The 27,371-nt window shown below is 39.0% G+C and overlaps 2 protein-coding genes across 5 annotated transcripts; both read right to left on the reverse strand.

Annotated features, from left to right (window-relative positions):
* Positions 1-403: 403 nt before the first annotated feature.
* Positions 404-5,850, reverse strand: LOC143885432 (putative LRR receptor-like serine/threonine-protein kinase At1g12460). Of its 4 annotated transcripts, none has more exons than XM_077389603.1 (4): positions 3,879-5,850; positions 2,226-3,507; positions 1,288-2,137; positions 404-809 (listed from the first exon to the last, which is right to left on the reverse strand). In XM_077389603.1, the coding sequence occupies exons 1-3, from the start codon at positions 4,973-4,975 to the stop codon at positions 2,126-2,128; spliced, it is 2,391 nt and encodes a 796-aa protein (XP_077245718.1). In that variant the 5' UTR covers positions 4,976-5,850; the 3' UTR covers positions 404-809; positions 1,288-2,125. The 4 variants fall into 4 exon arrangements, with proteins under 4 accessions (XP_077245718.1, XP_077245717.1, XP_077245716.1 ...); XM_077389602.1 differs by having other exon boundaries at positions 1,288-1,436; positions 1,934-3,507; positions 3,879-5,849; XM_077389601.1 differs by having other exon boundaries at positions 1,288-1,745; positions 1,934-3,507; positions 3,879-5,849.
* A 2,268-nt stretch (positions 5,851-8,118) lies between these two features.
* LOC143885434 (uncharacterized) lies at positions 8,119-26,307 on the reverse strand. The gene is made up of 4 exons (XM_077389604.1): positions 25,347-26,307; positions 21,588-21,824; positions 21,261-21,478; positions 8,119-8,665 (listed from the first exon to the last, which is right to left on the reverse strand). Exons 1-4 carry the CDS (start codon positions 25,605-25,607, stop codon positions 8,485-8,487), a joined length of 897 nt encoding a protein of 298 aa, XP_077245719.1. The 5' UTR covers positions 25,608-26,307; the 3' UTR covers positions 8,119-8,484.
* Between the last annotated feature and the right edge of the window lie 1,064 nt (positions 26,308-27,371).

Raw genomic sequence — 27,371 nt, forward strand, 5'->3', positions numbered from 1 at the left:
GAGTCCCCGCCATCAGTCTCGTCCACATCTACGCTTGTAAACCTTGAATCCACGCCCATTGTTGATGTCCCCATCAATAATCCTCCCCCTGGTACAAGTTTACTACAGGATTTGAGATGATTCCTTGGTACAATGAAGAGAATTTTCCATTAAATGTTTTGAGCTTTGCAAGGCTGCACGGTGGTTGTTGGAAGAAGAAGTGGACCCAATACCTGTACCCACGCCCTATTGTAGTTGGCCATCCTATGAGGGTGTCCTACCAGGGGGTCTTCTTATCATTTTCCTTACGAAATGTATTAATGTCATGGAAAACTATCTCTTTAAAAGACTCTGACACCTACTAACCGGATTCAACTTGGATTTTGTCACTGCCAAGTCAGTCAATACTCTTTTTAACTCAATGTCAATAAAAATGCCTCAATTATAGACTTGCCACTGTATAGAAGGTCTCAGACATTGGAGGAAATCAGTGTCTTCTCAAACTGGTTACAACAGGTGTTATCTTCTTTACAAAATCTTAACAGATCTAAAAGTTAATCTGCTTTGAAATTCTTACATCTTTGAAAATTCACAGCATACAAGTTGTGTACAATCCCTGATTCCCAGTATGCCATGACAGAAATGAAAGAGGAGAAGACAAAGAATCATGATAAAACTTATTTCTCACCGAGCTTGAGGCTGCAGTGGTACACAACTCTGCTACTTCAGCTTTTGTCTCTGCCTCAGCTGCCTTCTGTGCGATCATAGGTGGTATTGTTGCCACTGGTTCCGAAGATGCAACATCCAAATGCTCTCTTCCTCATGAATTCCTACAATGTTTATAGTCAGACAAGAAAAACTCCCTCTTTGTGCAAAATAACAGATACAGTCCCAACCTCAAAATCTAGTTCTTTTTTATTCATATATGAGAATATGCTCAAACGTTGTTTTGAATGATGAAGAAATTTATTAAAAGACGGAAAGCCCCCAAATACAAGAAGACAGACAAGACACCAAGAAAATACAGAAAGCCAGAAAAAGGAGGAATCAAGGCGGAAGAAAATCAAACAACTCCAAATGGGTATTAATATATGAGAATATGCGCGAACTTAGGAGTACAAATATGTTATGCCAACACATGATATTGATGTATTCAAATGATGCCTCTTTTATTAACAAATAATCAGTATAGCTCCATCAATCTTGTTTGAAAATCAAATTTTGCAGCTGAATAGCAACAAATAATCTAACAGAAAGGGATATTGCAGTTGTATCATAAATTGAAAGGGCTTAAGCTTGAGAAATTACCATTGAGAGAACCCGCTTCCTGATTGGGACCGCCTTCCTTGCATAACTTAATTTGCAACTCATCATTATCAGCTCTCCTAAGGTTGGTGTCTTCCTTTTCAGAATTACACTACAATCACTTGTGTAACTGTTGTCTCTTGTTGACAGTTCTGGCAAAGCAACAGAGGAACCCTTCTCATGGCATCTAACCTTGTCAAGGAAACCTTAATCCGAAGAAAACAATGGGAAACGGAACTCCAAAACAGAAGTATTTCTCCCCCATTATCAAATGAAAAGGCCAATAATCCCACATGCATTTTTCCGTTGTATCGAGACTATATATAGGAGAGGGAAAGCAGGGGTGGGTTAGAGAATCTGCAACTAATCCAAACATGTTCTGGTTTAACAGCACCCTTGGTGGAGTTGGAAAGATTAAGCCACCTGCTGCTCTCCCTATATCTTATCATTTCATAACAGCACTGAAATTGAGACTCAAAAGCAATTATAGTAATTGGTTTAGATTTGATCCTCTTTATTTTAATTTTCAACTTTAATTTCATGAATCCAATAATTTTATGGTAACAGAATCACAATGTAAAATAACAAATGCCCATAAAATGGGTAATGGTAACCACAGAAAGAATGAAAAAGAACAGAATTTTTTTACCTATGCTGTTCCAGGCTTAGTCACCAAATCCACACCAACCCCACAACCAATTCTTTATACCTTTTGCTGTGTTTTCCTACTATGATTCCAAACTGGGTTTGATGGACTCGAGAATCTGAACCACCTCTGCCATGCGCGGTCTCCTTGACGGAGCCTCAGAAGTACAGATAAGCCCTAGCTTCATTACTTGAATCAGTTCATTCTCTGCAAACCCACGCAAACTTTGATCAAAACAATTTGATGCCATGCCTTTCTCCAAAAATTCCCTAACATAGTCACACAGCACCACTACCTCGGTTGCCGCTGGACTCTCCACCGGCTTCCTTCCAGTTACCAGCTCCAACAATATAACTCCGAAGCTATAGACATCACATTTATCACTGAATCTCAAGCTCTGGCAAGCCAACTCTGGTGCAACGTACCCAACTGCCGTATGGAACTTAGTTAAAGCATGATTATCCAACATAGGCAGCAACTTTTCCAGACCATAGTCCGATAACTTAGCTTCGTATCCTTCATCCAATAGTATGTTAGTCGATTTGATATTCAGATGTAGAACTTGGGGCTTACAGTCATGATGAAGATAAGCAAGAGCTCTTGCTGTCCCAAGAGCAATTCCAAACCTCCTGGACCAATTAAGCTCGCTCCGGCTGCTACTACTACTAGTCCCAGAATATGTAAAACCATGGAGATGTTGATAAAGGCTACCGTTGGGGACAAACTCGGTTAAGATTAATTGCATCGTTGATGACCAATAGTAGCCTTGGAATGCCACTAGGTTGGGATGCCGAAGTTTTCCCAGCCGCCCAATCTCTTGCTCAAATTCATCTTGGTTCCTTATCCTTCCCAAAGTTTCAAGCTTCTTCACCGCAATGGAAATCCCACCTTCAAAACTGGTTCTGTAAACTGTCCCAACTGACCCGCCACCAATAAGACAGTCTTTATCAAGCAACGCTTTGGTACCTGCTTCCCAATCTTCATATTTTGAAGGCAAGCTCTTGCTAAAGAGAACCAACTTTCCAATAATAACATTTGAATCCGTGGAAGCAGGTGGGGAGCTCTCTACAACCAATATCTCGTCATCCCTCTTCCTCCTACGAGCGCTAATATTCACCACAGTTATCACACAGACCCCTGTAAGGATTGCTGCGGCAGCAACAATGGCTACTATTGCAGAAACACTTAGCAACCTGGTTCTCCTGGTTTCTAATGTGGTGCCATTGCCAGGAATTGCCGAGCAGGGTGTGTCAAGAGGGGCACCACAGAGTCCCAGATTGAAGATGAAAGCAGAAGCGCCAAATTGTTGAAGGATGGGACTGTCAGGAATGACACCAGTGAGGTTGTTGAATGAGAGATTGAAATGGGTTAATAGGGTTAAATTTCCAAGTGAGGATGGAATTGACCCAGTGAGGAAATTTTCAGATAGATCAAGCCACTGGATTCCGGACAGATTGCCTAGACTCGATGGAATGCTTCCGTTAAAACGGTTTTGACGTAGGTCAAGGACTTGCAGGAATGTCATATTGTAAAGGCTCCGAGGTATTTCTCCCTGTAAATCATTACCTGAAACATCCCTGCAACAAGAGCTTAAAATAAAAGTTTGATTCAACGTAAATGTCGATCGATAGATAGATAGATAGTAGATACACAGTCATAGTTTTAAATTTAGGCCGAAATTCGAAATTTTGAGAAAGTACATTTAATCGGAAAAATACAGGATTCGGGTGAAATTTTGTTTTTCACCCTTATTTAAAAAATTTCCATCAAAATGTTAAAGATTTCCACCGAAATTTTAAAAATTGCCACTGAAATTTAAAGATTGTGGAAATTAAAAAAAAAACCAATTTTTTTACCAAGGTTTAACATAATTTCAGCCGAAATTTCTACGAACAAAACCGACATTTAAATCCATGTACATAGTTTGATGGAAGCATATTGGACTCACAGCTCAAGAAGGAATCTGCAATGGCTGATAACATCTGGAACTTCACCACTGAGGTGAAGATTGTGCAAGTCAAGAATCTGAAGCACCTCAATACTTCCAAGCTCGGCCGGAATACTTCCACTAAGTTGATTAAACCCAAAATTCAAAACCCTAATCCTTCTGCAATTTGCAATGCTGGATCGTATTTCCCCACTTATATTGTTCCTAGAAATGTCAAAAGTCTCCATCCGGTCAGTGCAGGTATTGATCTCAGGGATCTCACCTTGAAACATGTTAGATGACGCATTGAAAAAGCTAAGATTTTTCAGTCCCAGCAGATCGAAAGGAAGCAATCCAGTGAACGAATTGCTAGCGAGATCCAAGAATTCCAAGCTCCTGCATTTAGAGAACAGGTCTGGGACAGTTCCTACTAGAGAATTGCTTCTCACTGAAACATATGCGATATTCGAAGGTACACATATCTCTACAGGGAAATTCCCAGTGAGATTATTGAATGAGAAATCAAACCCAACAAGCTGGGAACAATTAGCAACGGATAGCGGAATCGAACCAGAAAGATTGTTCTGTGACAGTGAGATAAACCTAGTTTTGAAGCAATTTTTAAACAGTGATGAAGGAATTTCACCAGTAAATGAGTTTTTCGACAAATCTAATAAACGAAGCCTCATCAGATCACCAATAAAATCAGGAATTCTTCCAGAAAGTGCATTTTCACTCAAATTAAGCTTCCTTAGGGTTCCAATCCTTCCAAATTCTGTAGGTATATTTCCAGCAAACCGATTTCCAAACAGCGATATGATCTTAAGAGATTTCAATCCTGATAAACTCGGCGATAGGACGCCAACAAGACTAGTATTCTGTAAAAGGATTTTCTCAACATTTCCATTAGAATCACAAAAAATACCATTGAAATTCTGGCAAGGAGTTTGATCAGATGATAAATCCCATGACTTCAAGCTGTTAAAAGGATCTTCTGAAACATTTCCTTTGAATTCCAGCAGAATTTCCTTTTCTTCTGTTAGAGTAGAAAAGGAAGAAGATATTAGAAAACCTAAGAAGAGTAAAATCAGGATAAAAATCTGAAAGAATATTCTCATGTTGAGACGAGAAAATCTATGATTCCGGCAACTAGAGAAGAAGTTGAGAAGCAAAATTTGGGAATCTTAGCTTCCTTTTTGCCTCTTTTTCTAATATAAGCTTCAAATATCAACAAAAGTTGAAGAACAAAACCTAACATCAGCCTCATTACTGTCTAATCACTCATTTCAAACAAGATCTTCTTTGTTTTTCTTCTCCTTGAAAATAGTGTCCAAAACAAACACAGACAGAGAGATTCAGAAATTCCAAAACAAAAAACACAGAAACGAGCTTCAAATAGGACAAGAATCCAGTCGAAACGATTAATCTCTTTGATCTGTCAAGAATTTGAAGCTCCTTAGCCTTAAAAACCTTCGATCCAATGCTACTTCTTCCACCAAAGATTCTTCAAGAGTTGAGAAAATTAGAGAAATCAGAATCATCGATCAATGATGCTGCTTTTACTAGAACAACAATAAGAGCACATTAAACGACTAATTAGTCAAAATTCCCGTCTCAGATCTTTGTTTTGCGTGGCTTGAAAGCATCGAAGATGTAGCATCTCTGTGAGAATCATCAGTTTCTATTTCTAAGAGAGAGAGAGAGAGAGATTTTTGAAGGGGAGCAGGATAGAGATGAATTGAGTGAAAAAGAAATATAGGTGAGAGAATTGAATAAGTGCTTTAAAATTTCATGAAAACTGAAAAGCACGTGTGCGACCACTGCCATCCCACTCACTTTTTCTCTTTCTCACACTGTCTCTCACTCATTAAATTAATTCTGCTCCTCCTCCATTAATTTTCCAACTACCACCTCTCCCTCTCTGTTTTCTTCTCCGAACGTCATTGAAAATCTAACTCAGGCTGTCAAACTCTTATTAAAATTCGAGTAGAGAGAGAGAGAAGCGTGTTTTAACGAAGAAGAAAAAATAGGAAGAATTTTGGAGGGTTAAAGATGTGAAAGAATAAAGGAGAGGTTGTGGGGCATGACTCTCTCATTTAATTTGGACAGGACACGTGGCGATGAACGACGAGTGTTGATATGATATTTATATATACAGCCTCTCTCTTTTGTTTTTTTTCTTTTCTAGGGCACGGGATTTGAGAACCAACAAATGAACGGTTAAGATCATCCAAACGGGTGGGCCCCATCGTACTTTTCCGAACTTACTGTATAACTACATATTTACTTAGCAAAACATGCATGCAGATGGGCCTCATATTAGGAGGACATGAACAGTCAAAACCAGAGGAAAATTACTAAAATACCCCTACTTTGGAGTTAATATCTCTGCCCATAATTTCTATTAATATCCAACAATTTCCAGCTGGCTGGCGGACAACTTTTTTGGCAGAGCATCCTCGATGTCAATTGTTAAAAAAATTGATCCCGTTAGGTAAGGGTACTTCAGTCATTTTACACTAGTTTTTATTTTCAGATTTCCAGAGTTTTTAGGGCGCTTATATCCCCCCCTTGACGGCAGGCTAACGTATTCCCACCTTTGACCGGTCTCTCTCTCTCTCTCTCCCTCTCTCCACACACACACACAACAGGAACAGTTGGTGGGCCCAACAGAAACCATTGGTGGAATGGTGGGCCCATCTTTGAACAATGTAGGCCCCGCAGATACCACACCATAGGATAATCTAAACCGTCCATTTGATGGGCCATAAACGTAAATAGGTTGCGTCCCAAAATATTTTTCCATAGGCGGATCCTAGCCCTCCGATCTAAATAGAAACTACATCTTATGCAAACTCTTTAGATTGTAGGGTTGTGATCATCCTACGGAAATGATTTTTGGGGCACAACCTATTTACATTGTGGCCCATCAAATAGACGGCTCGGATCATCCTATGGTCTGGACGGTACACTTCATTTTCAAAAATATGGGTGGGGCCTAATTGGTAGGAACCACACCATAGGATGATCCAAACTATGGACGGCTTGGATCATCCTATGGTCTGGACGGTACACTTCATTTTCAAAAATATCAGTGGGGCCTACGATTGGGCCTTAATGTTAGTGTACGACCAACTCCATAGGATTATCCAAACCGTGGACGGCTTGGATCATCCTATGTTGTGGACGGGCCTTAATGTTACTGTACGACCACAGGATGATCCAGACCATTCATTTGATGGGCCAACCCTTTTAGGGGCACAACCCATTTACATTATGGCCCATCAAATGGACGGCTCAGATCATCCTATAGTCTGGACGGTACACTTCAATTTTCAAAAATATGGGTGGGGCCTAAATTGGGCCTTAATGTTACTGTTCGAACCACACCATAGGAGGATCCAAACCATGGACGGCTTGAATCATCCTGTGTTGTGGACGGTACGCTTCAATTTGAAAAAAATCGGTGGGGCCTACGATTGGGCCTTAATGTTACTGTACGACCAACTCCATAGGATTATCCAAACCATGGACGGCTTGGATCATCCTATGTTGTGGACGGGCCTTAATGTTACTTTACGACCAACTCCATATAATGATCCAAACCATTCATTTGATGGGCCACAATGTAAATAGGTTGTGCCCAAAAATCATTTCCATAGGATGATCACAACCCTACAATCTATAGAGGTTGCATAAGATGTGGTTTGTATTTATATCGGAGGGCTAGGATCAGCCTATGGAAATGATATTTTGGGACGCAACCTATTTATGGCCCATCAAATGGACGTTTGGATTATCTTGATCCAAACCGTCCACAACGTAAATAGGAGTTGCCAAAAATATCATTTCTATAGGATGATCTCAACCCTCCCATCGATAGAGGAGGTGCTTATGGAAACCTCTATAGATGGGAGGGCTAGGATCATCCCATGGAAAAGATTTTTGGGGCAGAATCTATTTACACTGTGTTCAATCACATGGACGGTTTGGATCATCCTATTATGTGTCCCGTACAGTACTTCTTGAAGAAAAAAAAGGTTCATAAAAAAATAGTCTGCATTCCTCATGCTAGGGAAACTAATTAACATTAGTCAAAATTTCCGTGTAATTGAAGAAAATGTCTTCAGACCGTTAAGAGTTTAGGGAGATTTCCATTCAGCATCAACCTAGACCCACTGGGTTGCCCCCTGAAAGCCCATCAGGCATCAGATCAACGCTCCGATCACCAAACACATGATATTTAAAAAAAGGGCAGTGATAAATCGAACCCCGTATAGGGCAGTGCTTAGTAGTGAAAAAACATGTACACCCTTTCCCTTTGACACCGTATAAAGGCTTTAAGATTATTTTTTTTTGGTGGGTCATTTCTGGTCATAATTAGAAGCTACAGTTAAAAAGATATTAAGATGCATACACACTTTTACTTGCCAATCTGTTTTTCCTCTTTTCAACTGTAATTACTGTATGAGAAGCTTCCTCCCATTCATTCCCCATTAAAGCACAGTTAAAGAACAAATAAGCCATGGCTACACCTGTACAATGCACTCCTCTTGGGACCATGTAGTGTGGAGCTCTGCCACCCAAAAAATATATATATACTATCAGATCAGTGGCGTTCATCAGCTCATCCTTGTTCCAGTTCCTCTTCGGCCTGAAGGTTTTGAAGGGTTCGTTTTGAGTACAAAGTGATGGCTACTGTGGCAGCCACAGCCACACAAAAGCCGAGGCCATTGTAGATGATCTGTTGTGGCGACAAGAACCGGTGACCATTCGTGGCATCGGCTAGGCTTCGTATCAGAATCCCACTGTGGAAGAAAATAAGAAATGTGTTTAATCTTCTCTAATGACCCAAATAATTGGACAGAGATAAGATTGAACACAGAACAAGAAGGGGAACTTGGGATGATAAAATGATGGATAAATGAGAGGCAATAAATAGCTGTTATATGCAAAATGCCAATGATGATCATCAGCCAAGATATGTATGTACAAATGTATATATCCATGTATTTAAGTGGCCATAGAGATTTTTGCATGAAACATAATTTCTCGGTGGTTTTTTTTTTGTTTGTGTGTGTGTGTGGAGGCGCACCCAAATCAAAAATAGAATCAATATGCCAAAACTCAGAAATGACCCAAATCTACTTCAGTCTAATGGTGTAGTAAGGCGTTGGTCTCGGTCTGTTTTGCATTGGTGGGGTTAACAGTTTTAGCGATCACACCGCAGTTGTTTTAACCCAATTGGATTTTGGGTGCATTTTTGTGCACAGTGCACACTCAACTAGGCATAAAAAGGAGCAAGTGCACAAGTGAAGTAAGGGTGGCCATGATTGGCAAGCATCATGAAATTTTTTAGGAAAAGAAAAATGAGAGCAGGTGGGAATGCTGAAAGGGTGTGAAAGGAAGGCCATGTTTCGCAACCATAAAAAAAAAATCATGGAATACTAGCTTGCCAAGTGTTGAGAGAGGGCTAGGTAGAGTGGGTGTAATAACCGGTAAAAATATATATTAAAAATACTATGCAAAATTACTATGCAAATTACTATTCATAAGTACTATTCAGAATAAGACTATTCATAATTACTATTCACAGTAGGACCCACCAAGTACTATTCATAAGTAGGTCCCACGACCAGCGGGCCCCACATCAAACGGGTCCCACCAACAGCGGGTCCCACATCAGCGGGTCCCACACAAGCGGGTCCCACACAAGTAGGTCCCACATCAACGGGTCCCACATCTAGTGGAAAACGGAAATATCATCGCACCGACGAAAATAATAATAAACAAATCGTAAATAGTAGCAAAAATACTATTGACCGACGAAATTAATAATAAAAAAATATATTATTTACTATGCAAGTACTGTTAACCGACGAAAATAATAATTTAAAATAGTAAATAGTCTTTACTATGCAAAAGTACTATGCAAAAATACTATTGACCGACAGAAATAATATTAAAATAATAAATAGTCTTTACTATGCAAAAGTACTATGCAAAAGTACTATGCAAAAAAATGTCTATAAATAGAGGAAGAGAAGAAGAAGAAGAAGAAAATAAGAAGAAAAGGAAAGAGAGAGAGAGAGAGGAAGAGGAAAAGAGAGAGAGAGAGAGGAAGAGGAAGAGAAAGAGAGGGAAGAGAGAGAGAAAAGAAGGAAAAGGGAAATCCACTACCAAGTAAGTCTTTTATAATAGTCTCTCTTTCATGGTTGGTTCTACCACCTAAAATTATTTGAAAGCAATGATCTCTTTCAATGGTTGGTTCTACCACCTAAATTATTTAATGATCTCTTTCATGGTTGGTTCTACCACCTACCTATATTTTATTTGAAGTAATGGTTGGTTTTACCACCTATATGGATAAAGTAATGGTTGGTTCTACCACCTATATACTTAACGGTGAAATGCTAGCATAGTAACCGTAAAGTAAACTTTATCAACTTATGGTGAAATGAATAGTGACATACGGGGCCCACATAAATAGTGACATGATGAGGCCCACATAAATAGTGACATGCGGGGCCCACATAAATAGTGACATGATGGGGCTCACATAAATAATAACATGCGGGGCCCACATGAATAGTAATATGCGGGGTCCACATGAATAGTGCATACTGGCCCCATAATCTTAAATTTGATAGAAAGGACACAGGGAATATTATAGACAGAAAGGAATCTGATAGAAAGAACACTAAACACAGGGAACATCAGAATTTGAAAAGGGTACTTCTCAGCTACACTATCCCACTCCTTTCCACGTACATTCAGGCAAGTGAATATGGACTCGCTTCATAACGGTAATTCAGTGTAATTCCTATGATTATTTGATATGTGACTATGTTAGAAGGTAAAAGTATCTTCAATACCATATTTCTTTAGAATTTCATTTCAGAAAGCAAAGTTTCATATTCATTCAGAAAGCAAAATTTGCATAAATTCTGCATGCCATTCTAGGTTGAAATGAAGGGTGAGAGAATAGTTGACGGCCAGAGTCAGGGTAATTGAGAATTGCCATAATGACCATAATGACCGTATGACTATTGGGGAGATTTTCGGGTGGAAGGTGACCCAAAGAAAATCAAATCCTCGGGTGGAAGGTGACCCAAAGGAAATCCTAGAAAGGAGCACGTCTCATTAGGGGGCGGAGGTTCCTTGATGGTCAATAGTTGACGGCCAGAGTCAGGGTAATTGGGGAATTGCCATAATGGCCATAATGACCGTATGACTATTGGGGGAGAGAACATATTGGGAATCACAGTAAGGATGAGAGTTCATATTACTTGATTTATTTCCAAATTTGATTTATTTGAGAAAAAAACTGTATAGTTTAAAATGGATTCTAATGTTGATCATTGAAATTTTTATGGTTATTGTACTGTTTCTTTTATGTCGTGAGCCTTTTTCCTTGCTCTTACGTTGCTATATTTCCCTCCACAGGATTAGTAGAAGAGGGAGCCTTCGCAAACGAAGACATATAAATAAAGCGGGAATGGGAAATAAATAGAGAGGGTGGAGTGACAGATGGGTCACCTGTCGTATTTAGACTCAGTTTAAGTATTTAATTTCGGACTGTAATAAATTTTATTTGGGATGCTAGGTCCTTAATTTAGAACAGAGTGAGTTTAAAATTTTAAATGGATTTCATTATTGAGAATACTTCCGCTGCTCATAAAGAACATCAGGTGAATTTGTCAAATAGGTGTAACGGCTTGGTTCTGGAAATCGGGTCGTTACAGTTGTGGTATCAGAGCTGCACCAGGTTTAAGCTGTGAGGAACCTGGTGAACGAGTCTTGGGTACGTCTTAAGATGGGATACGAAGATCTAAATAATTAAAAGTTATGGTACCTTCCTATTACCGACAAATCGTCGCTAGGACGAAGGGGTTTAAAATCTTCCAACATACCCTGAAAATGTAAATTAATTGTAGGCATCCCAACATCAGCCTCAAACTCTGAGACAGTCTGCCCCTCAGCAGAACCAGTGGAGGGGTAATCAGAATCAGTGGAGGGGTAATCAGAACCAGCCGCAAAATCAAGAGAAGAGAAACCAATATCGCCCTCTGAGTCAAGATGAGAAAGCGCAAGGAGGGTCAGGAAATCGTTTCTTTGCACTCGTTAACGACAGTGCTAAGGCATCTACTGCGATAACTGAAGGTCAGGATTTTAATTACTATTCTCCTTACAATTTTATTATTCGTATAACTGAAAGTAAGCCTGCGAAAAGTAAGCCTGCGAAAAGTTAGATATGAGATGGTAGGATTTGTAAGGGGGGAAAGAAGCTAGTTAAGTGATAGGAGGCAAATATTTGGGACATCTGTTCAGGAGTCACTCAGGGTAAAAAGGCAGGAACTAAAAGGCAGGAACTTTAGGTCATCATAATAGAAGATAGTGACTCCGAGAGTGAAACCACAGAGACCAAGAACATCCCATATTCAGCTGTTTGTGAGCTATGATAATTGATAGCCTATGCGACGCACCATTTCCTTGTTCTTCTAGAATAGTAAATTTCGGGGACGAAATTTTCATTAAGGGGGGTAGAATGTAATAACCGGTAAAAATATATATTAAAAATACTATGCAAAATTACTATGCAAATTACTATTCATAAGTACTATTCAGAATAAGACTATTCATAATTACTATTCACAGTAGGACCCACCAAGTACTATTCATAAGTAGGTCCCACGACCAGCGGGCCCCACATCAAACGGGTCCCACCAACAGCGGGTCCCACATCAGCGGGTCCCACACAAGCGGGTCCCACACAAGTAGGTCCCACATCAACGGGTCCCACATCTAGTGGAAAACGGAAATATCATCGCACCGACGAAAATAATAATAAACAAATCGTAAATAGTAGCAAAAATACTATTGACCGACGAAATTAATAATAAAAAAATATATTATTTACTATGCAAGTACTGTTAACCGACGAAAATAATAATTTAAAATAGTAAATAGTCTTTACTATGCAAAAGTACTATGCAAAAATACTATTGACCGACAGAAATAATATTAAAATAATAAATAGTCTTTACTATGCAAAAGTACTATGCAAAAGTACTATGCAAAAAAATGTCTATAAATAGAGGAAGAGAAGAAGAAGAAGAAGAAAATAAGAAGAAAAGGAAAGAGAGAGAGAGAGAGGAAGAGGAAAAGAGAGAGAGAGAGAGGAAGAGGAAGAGAAAGAGAGGGAAGAGAGAGAGAAAAGAAGGAAAAGGGAAATCCACTACCAAGTAAGTCTTTTATAATAGTCTCTCTTTCATGGTTGGTTCTACCACCTAAAATTATTTGAAAGCAATGATCTCTTTCAATGGTTGGTTCTACCACCTAAATTATTTAATGATCTCTTTCATGGTTGGTTCTACCACCTACCTATATTTTATTTGAAGTAATGGTTGGTTTTACCACCTATATGGATAAAGTAATGGTTGGTTCTACCACCTATATACTTAACGGTGAAATGCTAGCATAGTAACCGTAAAGTAAACTTTATCAACTTATGGTGAAATGAATAGTGACATACGGGGCCCACATAAATAGTGACATGATGAGGCCCACATAAATAGTGACATGCGGGGCCCACATAAATAGTGACATGATGGGGCTCACATAAATAATAACATGCGGGGCCCACATGAATAGTAATATGCGGGGTCCACATGAATAGTGCATACTGGCCCCATAATCTTAAATTTGATAGAAAGGACACAGGGAATATTATAGACAGAAAGGAATCTGATAGAAAGAACACTAAACACAGGGAACATCAGAATTTGAAAAGGGTACTTCTCAGCTACACTATCCCACTCCTTTCCACGTACATTCAGGCAAGTGAATATGGACTCGCTTCATAACGGTAATTCAGTGTAATTCCTATGATTATTTGATATGTGACTATGTTAGAAGGTAAAAGTATCTTCAATACCATATTTCTTTAGAATTTCATTTCAGAAAGCAAAGTTTCATATTCATTCAGAAAGCAAAATTTGCATAAATTCTGCATGCCATTCTAGGTTGAAATGAAGGGTGAGAGAATAGTTGACGGCCAGAGTCAGGGTAATTGAGAATTGCCATAATGACCATAATGACCGTATGACTATTGGGGAGATTTTCGGGTGGAAGGTGACCCAAAGAAAATCAAATCCTCGGGTGGAAGGTGACCCAAAGGAAATCCTAGAAAGGAGCACGTCTCATTAGGGGGCGGAGGTTCCTTGATGGTCAATAGTTGACGGCCAGAGTCAGGGTAATTGGGGAATTGCCATAATGGCCATAATGACCGTATGACTATTGGGGGAGAGAACATATTGGGAATCACAGTAAGGATGAGAGTTCATATTACTTGATTTATTTCCAAATTTGATTTATTTGAGAAAAAAACTGTATAGTTTAAAATGGATTCTAATGTTGATCATTGAAATTTTTATGGTTATTGTACTGTTTCTTTTATGTCGTGAGCCTTTTTCCTTGCTCTTACGTTGCTATATTTCCCTCCACAGGATTAGTAGAAGAGGGAGCCTTCGCAAACGAAGACATATAAATAAAGCGGGAATGGGAAATAAATAGAGAGGGTGGAGTGACAGATGGGTCACCTGTCGTATTTAGACTCAGTTTAAGTATTTAATTTCGGACTGTAATAAATTTTATTTGGGATGCTAGGTCCTTAATTTAGAACAGAGTGAGTTTAAAATTTTAAATGGATTTCATTATTGAGAATACTTCCGCTGCTCATAAAGAACATCAGGTGAATTTGTCAAATAGGTGTAACGGCTTGGTTCTGGAAATCGGGTCGTTACAGTGGGCGAGGGAGAGAATTGCGAGGGCATGAGTGAGGAGATGGTGCAAAGTCGCTCAAAAAAAAAGGGAAAACAAAAAATCTATTCTGAAAGTAGTTTTTCTTTTCCCTTTTCTTTTTTCATGCCACTTCTCACTCCCTCCTCACTCATGCCCTCTCAATTCCCTCCCCCCCCCCGATAAACTGATATTCCATGGAAAAAACTTTCAAAACTGCCTAACATGTCCGAAATACCATTTCCATGAGATTATATGCGTATAAATTTTAGAAGGTAAACAGAGGTCCTTAGCCATCGAGCAGGAGGCCCTTTAAGTTGAAGTTTTGCAGCGAAAATGCAATGGGCTCAAGCTAACTACAAACAAGTAAAAGAGTATACCGTTGGTTTTAGCAATCAAGCAAGGCACCACCAACTACATTGGCATGCGATGGGAGCCTAACCTTTTTCCATCCCATTAGGAAGTTGGTATGTATCATAATAGATGAGATAATACATCTATGTAATGACACTGATGTTCTAATCAATGTAGTACATCCGCATCAGTAGAAGAGTTAATAAGGCCCCGCCCCTACTCAATTCTGCTCCATTGCATGGATATCATGCTTGCCTTTCACCAAAAACAACCATCTTATACCCACTAACAATGTTCCAAAATCTATCCACAAAATGATTAAACTGTCCTTATCCCCAAAAACATCTCAAAAGCTTCTGGGCATAAAGTTTGTATATATATTTTCTAAGATATATTATTCAGAGAAAAGTTTATCGAGACTCCAATTATCAACAAATAACAAATCAATCAGCTCACCCAGTAAATCTCCCAATTGCATCCAGCATTTCACATTAGCCAGTAAATACACACATGCTTTATATACCATTAGCAAGAAAATCTAGTATTCTAGTCCTGAGTGGAGGGATGTGGTTGGGGATAAAGCTAATGAGCGAGTCCCTTGCAAGAGTCAGGTGACATTGAGGGTCATATGTTATGCTAATATTTGTATTGGTAGTGTCGTAGTTTGAACTTTGAACCCTCCAAACAGGGATGTCCATGAGAAAAAGCTATGATGGAGTGCAGGGGTCTCCAAGATATCCATCCACTCTGCCAGCCTCTAGGAGGGACTTGATGACACTGTTTTGATCCCTATGGCTTTTGGGCCTTTAAGAACAATCCTACGAATCTCTTGAAGGAACTGGGAAGTGTCCTTGGATTGGTCTAGCCATTTCTTGCTGTCAATATACCAGTGCTTTCTTGGCTTACTCTCATAAACCCAATCTCCTCAAGACACACTCTTTTACAATTGGAACATTCTGTCAAAGCCAGTTAAAATCATAGGGAAACAGAGAAGCACTCCTGCAGTGCTCAAACTTGAAATAGTGCATCTGTCTGTAGTTGTCTTACTCTGGGAACCCCTCATCTCGCTTTCCTGGATGCAGTCCCCCCCCCCCCCCCCCCCAGACAGCCCAACACCCCAAATGTCACCTTCCCAGATGCAGAGTATCACGCATTGATCTTCCATCCCACCTTCTGGTATTTAGATTCAAGTCATTCAACCATAGATCCCCATCCCTCCATACCTCCCCCCACCCCACCGAAACCGAAATTTGCACCAAGGATGTGTTTGGCAGCACAAAAGACACGATGGCTTATGGGTTTTACTTCGCATTTGTGTGCCACATCAGCAAAACTCCTTGTTTGGTTGCCAATATAGCATTGAAATCCCTGGAGACTGCCAAGGAGACAGATGTCTCCTGGTTAATCATTGCCTGTCTGCTGATGTGTCACCCTTGTCCCCTCCCTATGAAATCCAAGCCAGTGACCTGCACCTTCTTTTTGCACGCTTCCACCTCATCATGTAGTATCAGAGAAAGGTTTCTCCACTGATCGAACCAGCTTGCCTCGACCATCAAACCACCACCAACCAACAAAAACCATTCTTCCTAAGTTTGTTTTAACGACTGGTTTGATTTAACAACAGCCAATCACACGGTGATCCTGCTGCCATAAGCCAAAGACACAGCAACAGCTGTAGGTCTCCTTGTTTCTTCCCTTGTTTTTAGCATTGGTTTTAGCCACACAAAACTTTCAAGTTTCAGCTACTTTCCATCTCACTTTCAGCCGCCACCTTCAAAATCCTGAACCCCTACTCTTGTAACCGAATTAATCCAAGAACCAGCCTCACCTCTCGGTTCCCCATCTTCCCTATTGTTGGTTGTTAGCAAACCCACCAAAGCCCCTTTCTATCTTTTCTCCACCTTCAAGTGTTAACCGTTCCAGCCCCTTATTTTCTTGAACCGAGACCTACGTTCTCTCTATCCTTTTGACGTAAAAAATCCCAACAACCATCCTTTTCTTGTTTCTTTTATAACCCATTTACACATACCTTCTTGATTTCAACAACTACCCAAGAATCACCACCCATTATCCAAGCAACCTTCAATCAATTCTTGAGTCTTGAACCTTCTTGATTCTTGAAACCTCTCAAGAAACAGCGCTCAGTTCTTTTAACCAAATCACTTGTTGCTTTTCCTTAACCAACAACTTCAATTCTTGATTTTTTAACCACTCAAGAACCAACCAACCAAGATCCATTTTTCTCTCCTTAATTAAACCCCCATAATTATCCTTTCCCTTCCTACTTCCACTTGGCCAAAGTGGCGGCAAAAGCGCGTGGAAAGAAAGGGAAGATCACGGTCTTCAACCTGTTGAAGAATAACACCATCTCCCTTTGATGAAAACCCTTGAATCTACGAGAAAATAAGAGAAAAAAGCCGAAATTGTGTTTATTATTCGATGAATGATCTTCCCATATACACCAAACGTCCCATATTTATAAAGTTTTCAAATCTTCCTCTCTCTCGAATTCGTACCCTACTAAAACTCTTGTAATGACTTCTATTACAATTAAAAGAATTTTAATATCAAATAACTATTTAATGATATCAAAAAAATATCAAATAACTATAACTCATAAAATATAACTCCTAGTTCTAGAGGGACTAAAAACCAAGGAAATCATCCTACATCATCAGTTGACGCGACGGAAGTGTGCGGAAAGAAGGTGAAGATCATTTGTCTTCAACCTGATGAAAAAAATCCACAAAGAAAAAATAAAGGAAATAAAAGAAAAAAACCGAAATTGTGTTTATTATTCAACAGAAGCTGGGGGTTTAGGGATTCGGAAGCTAAAATCGATAAACAACGCTCTCCTTAGAAAATGGCTTTGGAGATTTGGTGAGGAGTCGAATCGGTTATGGGTGAAGGTTATCGAAGGTAAATATGGAACCGTACCAGGCGGTTGGGATTCGGATGATAGTTTCTCAAAGAGGGGCGTATCAATGTGGAGGGATATTACGAAAATTAAGTATAAATTCGATGAAGGTATTAGGTTCAGAGTTTATTCTGGGGAAAGGATAAAAATGTGGCAGCAAAAATGGTGGGGACACAGCTTTAAAAATAGCCTTCCTGGAGTTGTATGAAGTCGTGGAGGATAAAAAGGTGTTTGTTAAGGCTTGCATGGAGGGTGAGGGCTCTCAAATGGCTTGGAACATTCACTTCAGGAGGAATTTTGTTGATAGGGAGCTCGACAGAGTGGTTCGTCTTCTTAACCGGTTGCCGTCAATTTATATCAGGAGGTCTGGGGATGACACTAGGGGTTTGGATCTAGAGCTCTTCAGGATTTTCAACCTCAAGTCTTTTTACCACCATCTTGCACCCTCTCCATTATCCTCGTCCTTGGCTAGAGTGTGGAGCACCTAGCCCCCCTCGAGGGTGTGCACTTTTGGGTGGACAGCTTGCCTTGACAAAATCCTCACCGTGGATCATCTTCGTGATTGGAATACGATTATTATTAATCATTGTGCGCTTTGTGTGGAGGTGGGAGAAACGATGGATCACTTGTTCCTTCATTACAAACTAGCTAGATATGTATGGGGTAGAATCTTGGACAGATTGGTATATCCTGGTTTTCCCTCAAAAGTTGAGTGAATTATTGGGAAGTTGGCAATTTGCCCCTTGGTAGATGAAAGGAATCATCCTTTGGAAAGCAGTTTTCTTGTCTCTTTGGAAAGTAACTAGTGTCAGAACTACGGATGGCACGTCTAGTGAGTTTCCAATTACAATAGGACTGCACCAAGGATCAGCTCTAAGCCCTTATCTTTTTACTCTAGTTACGGATGAACTTACGGAGGGTATCCAGGACGAGGTGCCGTGGTGTATGTTATTTGCAGATGACATAGTATTAATTGACGAAACCAAAGCAGGAGTTATGATAAATTAGATTTATGGAGAACTACTTTGGAATCCAAAGGTTTTAGACTGAGCAGGACTACGACAGAGTCTATGGAGTGCAACTTTAGTAATGTAAGGAGGCAGGACGAGGATGTAGTAAATATGACTGGACAGGAGATACCTAAGAGGGATATCTTTCGCTATCTTGGTTCAATCCTCTATAAGGAAGGAGATATTGAAGAGGATGTTAACCACAGAATAAGAGCAGGTTGGTTAAATTGGAAGCATGCTTCAGGAGTTCAGTGAGATCATAAAACCTACCAAGTTGAAGGGAAAGTTTTATAAGACAGTTGTGAGGCCAGCCATGCTGTACGACTCAAAATGTTGGGCCACCAAGAAGCAGCATGAACATAAGATGAGTGTAGCTGAGATGCTACACTCATATCTCAGGAGTGGTGTCCTCCTGCGTCCGGCCTAGTGAAACTTAACCTTGACGGATCTAGTCGAGGGAACCCGTGACCGTCCAGCATAGGGGGTCTCCTTAAAGACAGCAGGGGGTCGACTATTTGGGACTTCTTTGGGCCCATAGGTTTTGAGGACTCAAATAAAGCAGAGATGCGAGTGGTGTTACAAGGAATAAAGAAACTGGAATCGCACAACCTTAATAAGGTCATGGTGGAAGGTGACTCCCTTAATGTAATCCATTGGCTAAAAGGCTCTTCTCAGCTTCCTTGGAGGTTTGCCCATTGGATGGATGAGACTGCGGATCGGATTGGTGGATCGTCGGTTTTTTCTTCACGTAAGAAGATCGGCAAATAGAGAGGCCGATAAGCTTACTAGAGACGGAGTAGATAGGGCTGCTTTCGAGTGTTTTGATTTCCACCCTCCATGAGGGTCACTTGATATTTTTTGTATCTGTGTATGTATTTTCTATCTTTGTCATGACCATCTCAGTCGCGGGGTTCTCCCCCTTCTCATTTAACACAATTCATTACCATTCAAAAAAAAATCAACTAGAGGGATGACGTAAGGGAAAGTGGGCCCGTGGTAGAAGGGTTGAGTCGAATGGAGGGGGAAGGGGTAGGAAAGGGTAAGGGGGCCATGCGGTTGGGAGATAGGGTGGAGAGGTGGTCGGGTGTGGCCTGCAGCAACTTGGCCGTGAGTCTGGGTTTGCGGCAAACAAAAACAAAATGCAAAAGAGAGAGAGAGATTTCCCTTTAGGGTCTTCTTTAGGTCCAATCTTGGGAGCAAACTTTTCTTCCGTGAAGTTCTTCAAAATCGGACAGAGGAAATATAGACAAAAAACTAATATTTCTAATCCTAATAGGACTCGATCTTCTAACACAACTTGAACTTCAAATCTAGCTTGACAAGGTTTAATCCACAAATTAGAACTCCTAATTATAATTCACAAGTAAATATATAATGGGTTCATGGACACTTAATTGACTTCTGTGTTTAAAACACATGGGCTAATTTTGATAAGGACACCCAAAGTACTTTAATGCTTCCCCATGATTTGATATTGGCAACCCTTCAACTAAATGCTCCTTCGCCGTCATCCTCGTTCCAAACACATGCCAATTTTATTGAATTCGATCCTCCAGCGCCTTTAGACCTTCTGTTGTAAATCTTGAACGCCTTTGATTACTATCACTGCAGGTATTTCTTATTGGAGGGGTTCTAAAAGATGCAAAGGATGGAAGCCATCATTCATTTTTTGGTCCAATCGGCCAAACGGATTCTAACAAAGTTTAAGTACATGTTTTTCTCATTGGGTTGTGCATTCTCATAAACATGTTTGAAGGAAGCCTTATAGTAGAGGGAGAGAGCAAACATGATAGCCTGGGCAGTTTAGAAGAGTGTTGGCCTCTAGTTGTTGGCCTCATATACTAATGAGATCATGGATCAGGTAGAGGGACCGATTGTGGATAACTTTGAGAGACTGACAATTCTTTTCACACTCCTAGGATCACTAACAAATTAAAGAATAGATTTGTTATGGCAAGGGTGCGTAGGAATCTTCTCTATACAGAACAACCTTTTCCCCACTCCCCACACACCAAAAAAAAAACGCACCAACATGCACCATATGCAATAGAAGCATCATGTAATAACAACACTTAGTTGAGTGCAAGTTACACTTTCATGTACCACGGAATTTCAATAAACTAGAGATGTGACATATAACTCATTAAGATGTAAAGGTTTCCCTTAAACATTATTCAAAACAAGGGTAAGTATCGGACTAGCCATGGTTAGTTGTGAAAGCCGCATTCCCAAGAGAAAGGTTGTAAGTAAATGGGATATCATTCGCAAACTTATAAAAATATTCTGTGGACGAAGTAATTAGAAAAAGAAGAGAGTTCCAACCTGTAAATTGTAACAAAGGCTTCTGGCACCATTCCTACCAATGATCCAAATATGTAAGGACCATACTTGACATTTGTTGCAACAGCAGCATAATTGAAAATAATATATGGAAATGGAGAAACCCTTATCAAAGTAACGGCTCGAAACTGATGGAACCAATTTCCTTCACCAGTTAACCTTATGATAGCAGCTTGATTAGGCCATCTCTCCAGCCATTTCTGCATAAAATATATAGTTTCATAAGCCTTCAAACACCAAACTTGATTTTTTTTAATTTTTTTTCAGATGAAATAAAAACAAGAAATAGGAATAACAGGAGAGACTCACATGTATTCTGTGACGAAAAAGGGAACCAATAAAGTACGGCAGTGACATGCCTACACTCGTCCCAGCCATAATTAGGAGAAAACCATAACCATAACCAAAATTTATCCCGGCTATCCACATACAAGGTGCAGATGGTAACAACAGTGAAGGGAATACTGCCAAAGAAGCAAACAGTATGAACCCAAGCACTGATGTGCTAAATGCTGCCGTCTCCCAATCCAAGAATGGCACAACCACCTGCAAAAATTATGTTCTGGCAAGAAATTACCTCCCATTCTAAATTGTGGTCAAAAGTAATTCTGAGGATAAACCATCCTTAATACTGCCTAATAAAGATTAATTCCTATATTTACAACTTACCATAAATACACACAAGCACTAGCAGCTTCACGTTACTTACATTGCGTGGTTAAAATGTCAAAAGCCTTTCAAAGACAAATGTGCCCAGTTGAATGAAAGAGTAAAGAAAAGAAAGAAAACAGATGCATTCTTAAATGGTCTGAACACTTACAGTTATTTAATTTTATTAATTTGGCTGTATTTCCATTTTTTGTAAAATAAGAGAATGACATGAGATCTAATGGCACATGAGGTCTTATCAATAAAATTTCCATTTATCCGAGATCTAGGCATGGTTAACAATCCATTCCATAATTCTTCTCATTACCCCTAGAGGGAAAATGATCCCACAAACAAAGGAATTGTATAGTACGAAATCACATAAAAACAAACGGACTCATTCTAAAAAAAAAGGTGTCGACCTTCCACTCAAATTTAGTTTGAAAGAACTTCAAATGCCCACATAAACTAGTCCCTTAAAAAGCCTCTAATGGTTATGAATAAATATTACATTTTTTCTGTTTGTTGTGTTGATTGGTGACTTATCTTCAGTTTCTATAAACCAAATGGGTATGAGCTTATGTTTTTAATATCTCACAAAATTCTTATATTCATGTCCATTATGAATGGATGTCCGTTGAGAACTTAGAATTAAATGGCATCCTCAAACCTTCATTAATTAGTGTTTAATTAGCGAGTTACAGTGTGGGAATTGGATACCGCAAGAATTTGGTATGGGGATCCTCCAAGTTCCAAAATCTTAGGATAAAGATACAACAAGGATTGCATATGTGAGGGTGGGATTTGGCTCGGAATCCTTTAAGAAAAATGTTAAAATATTTTAAAGTTAAACCAAATGTGGTTTGAATTTTGAAAATCACACACATATCTCTCGTAAAACATATCAGCACCTCTTTTCCGAGAGACTTCTCTCTCTGGCTTGGGATTCTCTTTTCCCTTTTTATAGGTAAATTAGATTGATGGGATTCTCACTTCCTTTTTTGATGCGGAATATAAAAAGAATAAAGAAGCATTTATTGCTTATGATTCTTAAGATTCTTATTCCCTTTATGATGAGAAATATGAAACAAATAAAGAAGTTTTATGGTCAATAGGTCATCTTTCTTTTGTCTATATAAAAAAGACCAACACCTCAACAATAGCAGCAAAAGCAAAATCCGAAAATGATGATACAAATTAGATGTAAAAGACCAACACCTCTTATCCTTACCGTATCTTATTGAGTCGATTACTCTACTCATTTTGGAGGATCCTGCTTTCATAGAATACCATCCAAAAACTTCATGTAATTTTATAGATGTCTTGTTGTTTGTAACTTCTACAAAACAGACATGAAACATTTTAAATCTATTAACAGATGACCTAGAAAATGAATGAGCTTAGCCATATTCATATGATCTCCTTTTTGGATGTTGGTGTGCTTAAGTACCGAAACATGTTCGTAATCAAGACTCAAACTCGTGCATGGTTAGCATAGTTGGAAACCATTTTTAAAACCATCATCATATTTCTAGTTGTTATACCTTTAAACTAAGAAGAAGAATTTCTCAAGTGTATACGTGATTAAAGACCTCTATAGGTATATTAGGCTTGACTGCTTGAGTTAAAATGTTCAAATTAGAATAAACCTATGGGAACTACATTATACACTAGGATAGCATAGTGACTCCACACCTTCTGAAAAAATTTGAGACTACATCTGAACTTTTCCTTTTTTCCCCAGCTCTGTTTGGTTGCAAGTATTTATCTTGTAGAGTATGTAAGTAGTCAACAGGGAGGAGACAAGTGTTGTATATAACTGGAACTTACCTCGTAGAATAGCGGTAAGTAGTGTTTGGTACTTTGGTTGTCAACCTCGTAGAGTAGTGGTAGGTAGTGTCATTACCAATATATATATATATATATATATATATATATATATATATAGAGAGAGAGAGAGAGAGAGAGCATCATCCCAAGAAATTCAAGCAAAAAACCACCTTTTATTATGGTTTTTGGCTTGGATTTTGTTGGGAGGAAACAAGGGTGACACATCAACATACAAGCAATTAACCAGGAGACATCCCTAGTAGTCTCCAGGGATTTCAATGCTATATTGGCAACCAAACAAGGGGTTTTTCTGACGTGGCACCCAAATGCCAAGCAAAACACCTAAGCCATCCTGGCATTTGTGCAACCAAAGACTTAAAGTGGCAAGAGACTCATTACAAACAAAAAAGGTACCTGAAGAAAATATGGAAGTCAAACCAAAGGTTTTCACAACACGGCTAAAATGTAGAACCGGCATGCTAAAATAGTGAATTAAGGACATTACAACTCCCAAGAAAAATCAACCCATCACCTCCATATTTGCTTATCAGGGGGTATCGGCACATTTTTTTCGATTAGCATTCTCCTATGAAGATGCAAAGATTCTTACTATAAGAAAAGATAATAAACCTAAATGACTAGCAGATCAAAACTGTTGACTAGGGATTTAGGGTTACCACCCCTTGCATGAAAGCTGGAAGACCTAAATATGGAACTTTTGCGTATTGCACGTCCCTATGTAAAATGTCTCCCACCTTTACCTTATGTGGCTTCCATGTGCTCCTTTCTTTTGCAGCTCAAACAAAAGTAGAAACCATGTTTTTTTTTTTTGAAATGGTACAAAAGTAGAAACCACACAACATCATCTATGGAGAATCCAAGGTCTCTCCTACAAGAATCACAAGGCCCCCATGGTAAAAATGCAAGACCTCCATAGGTTCTCTCCTTTTTGGAATCGTGTTACTAGATACCCAATGTTTCTGGTTTCGGTTTCATTATGTGTTTTGGTCGTGGTGAAAATGGAAAAATATTAGTTTTGAATGGAAATTTTGGTAGAAATCCTGTAAAATCACGAAAACGTACGGAAACAAATGCATATGATGGACATTTAAGATGAAACTTCAGGAAGTGCTAGAATAAGCACAAATTTACATTCAAAATTCATCATATAAGCCAAAAAAGAAAGAAACAAAGATATTAGCTAGCTTGGGGCTCCCCAGATAAATCAGGGACACGAGGTAAAATGTATCAAGCTACCTTTTACTCCAAAAAAACCAAATCCCAAATGGAATCAGAAAAATCAATGATTAGAGAGTAGAAATCCAGTAAATCATGAAAACGTAGGAAACCATATGCATATGATGGACATTTAAGATAAACTTGAAGAAGTACTAGAATAAGCACAAATTTACATTAAAAAAACATCATATAAGCAAAAAAAGAAAAAGAAAAAAACCCATATAATGTGGGCTATCATATTAGAACAAGACTCCAAAGATATTAGCTAACTTGGGGGTCACCAGATAAATGGAACCAAAAAGTAAATCCCAAAAGGAACCAGAAAAATCAAATAAGAGAGTGTCAAAGAACCTTGTCAATGAGTAAAGGGGCACCCCAGATAAGAAAAGCAGCAGCAGCAACCAACACAAAAAGGCACAATAAAATCGTCTTCAACCACCAACATAAAGATCCACTCTTTTTATGAGATTGGGGCTCTATCCTCCCAAAATCACATGATTCCTGAACATTGATATTTCCCAACCTCACATAATCCCCATTCCCATCCCCCATTCGCACCTTCGTATCCGGACCCTCTTTATCATCGACTACTACTAGAGTCTGATACGTCATGACCGAAAACCCTAGTATCCTATCCTTTTAATTTCCAAAAACCAAAACATAGAACAAGATAGCTTTTCTAACCCAATTCTTCAATTGTAGAAAACCCTAGTATCCTATCCTTTTAATTTCCAAAAACCCAAAACATAGAACAAGATAGCTTTTCTAACCCAATTCTTCAATTGTAGAAAACCCTAGTATCCTATCCTTTTAATTTCCAAAAACCAAAAACATAGAACAAGATAGCTTTTCTATGCCAATTCTTCAATTGTAGAAAACCCCAGTATCCTATCCTTTTGATTTCCAAAAACCCAAAACATAGAACAAGATAGCTTTTCTAACCCAATTCTTCAATTGTAGAAGAATACTTGAGGCTGAAGAAACCCTAAACAAAAAGTACAATCATCTTTACATTCAATAAAGAGCCAGGAATCGAGGATCTGGTAACCTAATAAAATTAAAACCCTAGTTATACAAGAAAAAAAAAAACCTAATTTTCCATCATCCTTTTCTTCAAATGTTGCCAGAGAAAAAACCCTAGAAACACAAAACAGAAAACTAAGATGGAATCAAGAAATCAACACTACATTCGATGAAAAAAGAGGATTTGAGAATCCGAATAAAACCCTAGTTTTCTATCTTTACTTCCTGCAAATGTTGCCAGAGAAAAAACCCTAGAAACCCAAAAATAAATAACAACTCGGATGGAATCCTGAAATTGAGGTCAGTTTAGAACTAATGCTGATTAGGATAAGAAAATAACAGATTAACGATGGTTGCTTGTGGAAAAAATTAGTAATTAGGAACCGCCAAAATACATGCTAGACTGGTAGGATTATGCGCCCTACTGTTCATGTGATTTGACGTCAAAAAACGTTAAAGTCTGCCACAATTCATGTGAATAGGTGGGGCGCATAATCCTACGGGGAGTGAAAAATCATGTCTCTTTCTATAAATACTTTCCGGAAATTTGTAGAAAATCTACGTGGCAGTCTCTGGATGAGGAAAGTATCTGCTGGTAGGGGATTCGTGTTGTGACACGTTGGAAAACTGATTGCTGACGTGGCAAGGATTTCGGTTGGGGAATTCCGCGGGAAAGATCGGGCGATTTCAATTTCCTGTGGTGTGGGGTACAGCTAATAGGTACTCCTAAGTTAACCGACTTGGTGCTGACGTGGTATTTCGGGAATTTTTAATTTGGTAAATGACATCAGCACAACCATGTTTTTATAATTGCACTGACTTAGGTTGTCTTTAATTATTTATGTAGTTGTTAAATGTTATTATAGTTCCTAAAATAGCTCTCACGAACCAATTATAAGAAGAGACAACATGAGTCTGTGCAATTATTAAAAGATGGTAGTGCCAATATCAGTAGCCTTTAATTTTGGGAAATGATATCAACACTCCACCATTTTAATAAGATGCGCGAAAGCATCTTACCATTTAGTATTTAAAGGGTTGTCAGGCGGATATTACAGTTCTCAGAGCTCTTTCAAGCTCTTTAAATACTAAACGACAACATGCTCTATGCATTTTATTATTATAAAAGTGGAGAGCGGATGTCATTTCCCTTATATGTGTATTGTTTGTTAGTGGGAATGTGAGGACTCCAACGTAAGGCGGTGCGTCGGCTTCTAGGGTAGTCAATTTCAAGAAAAAGAGGAAAAGGGGCACGGAGTAAAGTGGGCCCAATTGTGGTACAAAATCAAGGCAGTTGTTCTTGGCGATATTGAAAAAAAACGATTGTGACTCAAAAATCTGCTATTGAACTTA

The sequence above is a fragment of the Tasmannia lanceolata genome, unplaced genomic scaffold, assembly GCF_043159265.1.
Source record: "Tasmannia lanceolata isolate RefF3 unplaced genomic scaffold, GAP_Taslan_0.1 ptg000008l, whole genome shotgun sequence".
NCBI lineage: Eukaryota > Viridiplantae > Streptophyta > Magnoliopsida > Canellales > Winteraceae > Tasmannia > Tasmannia lanceolata.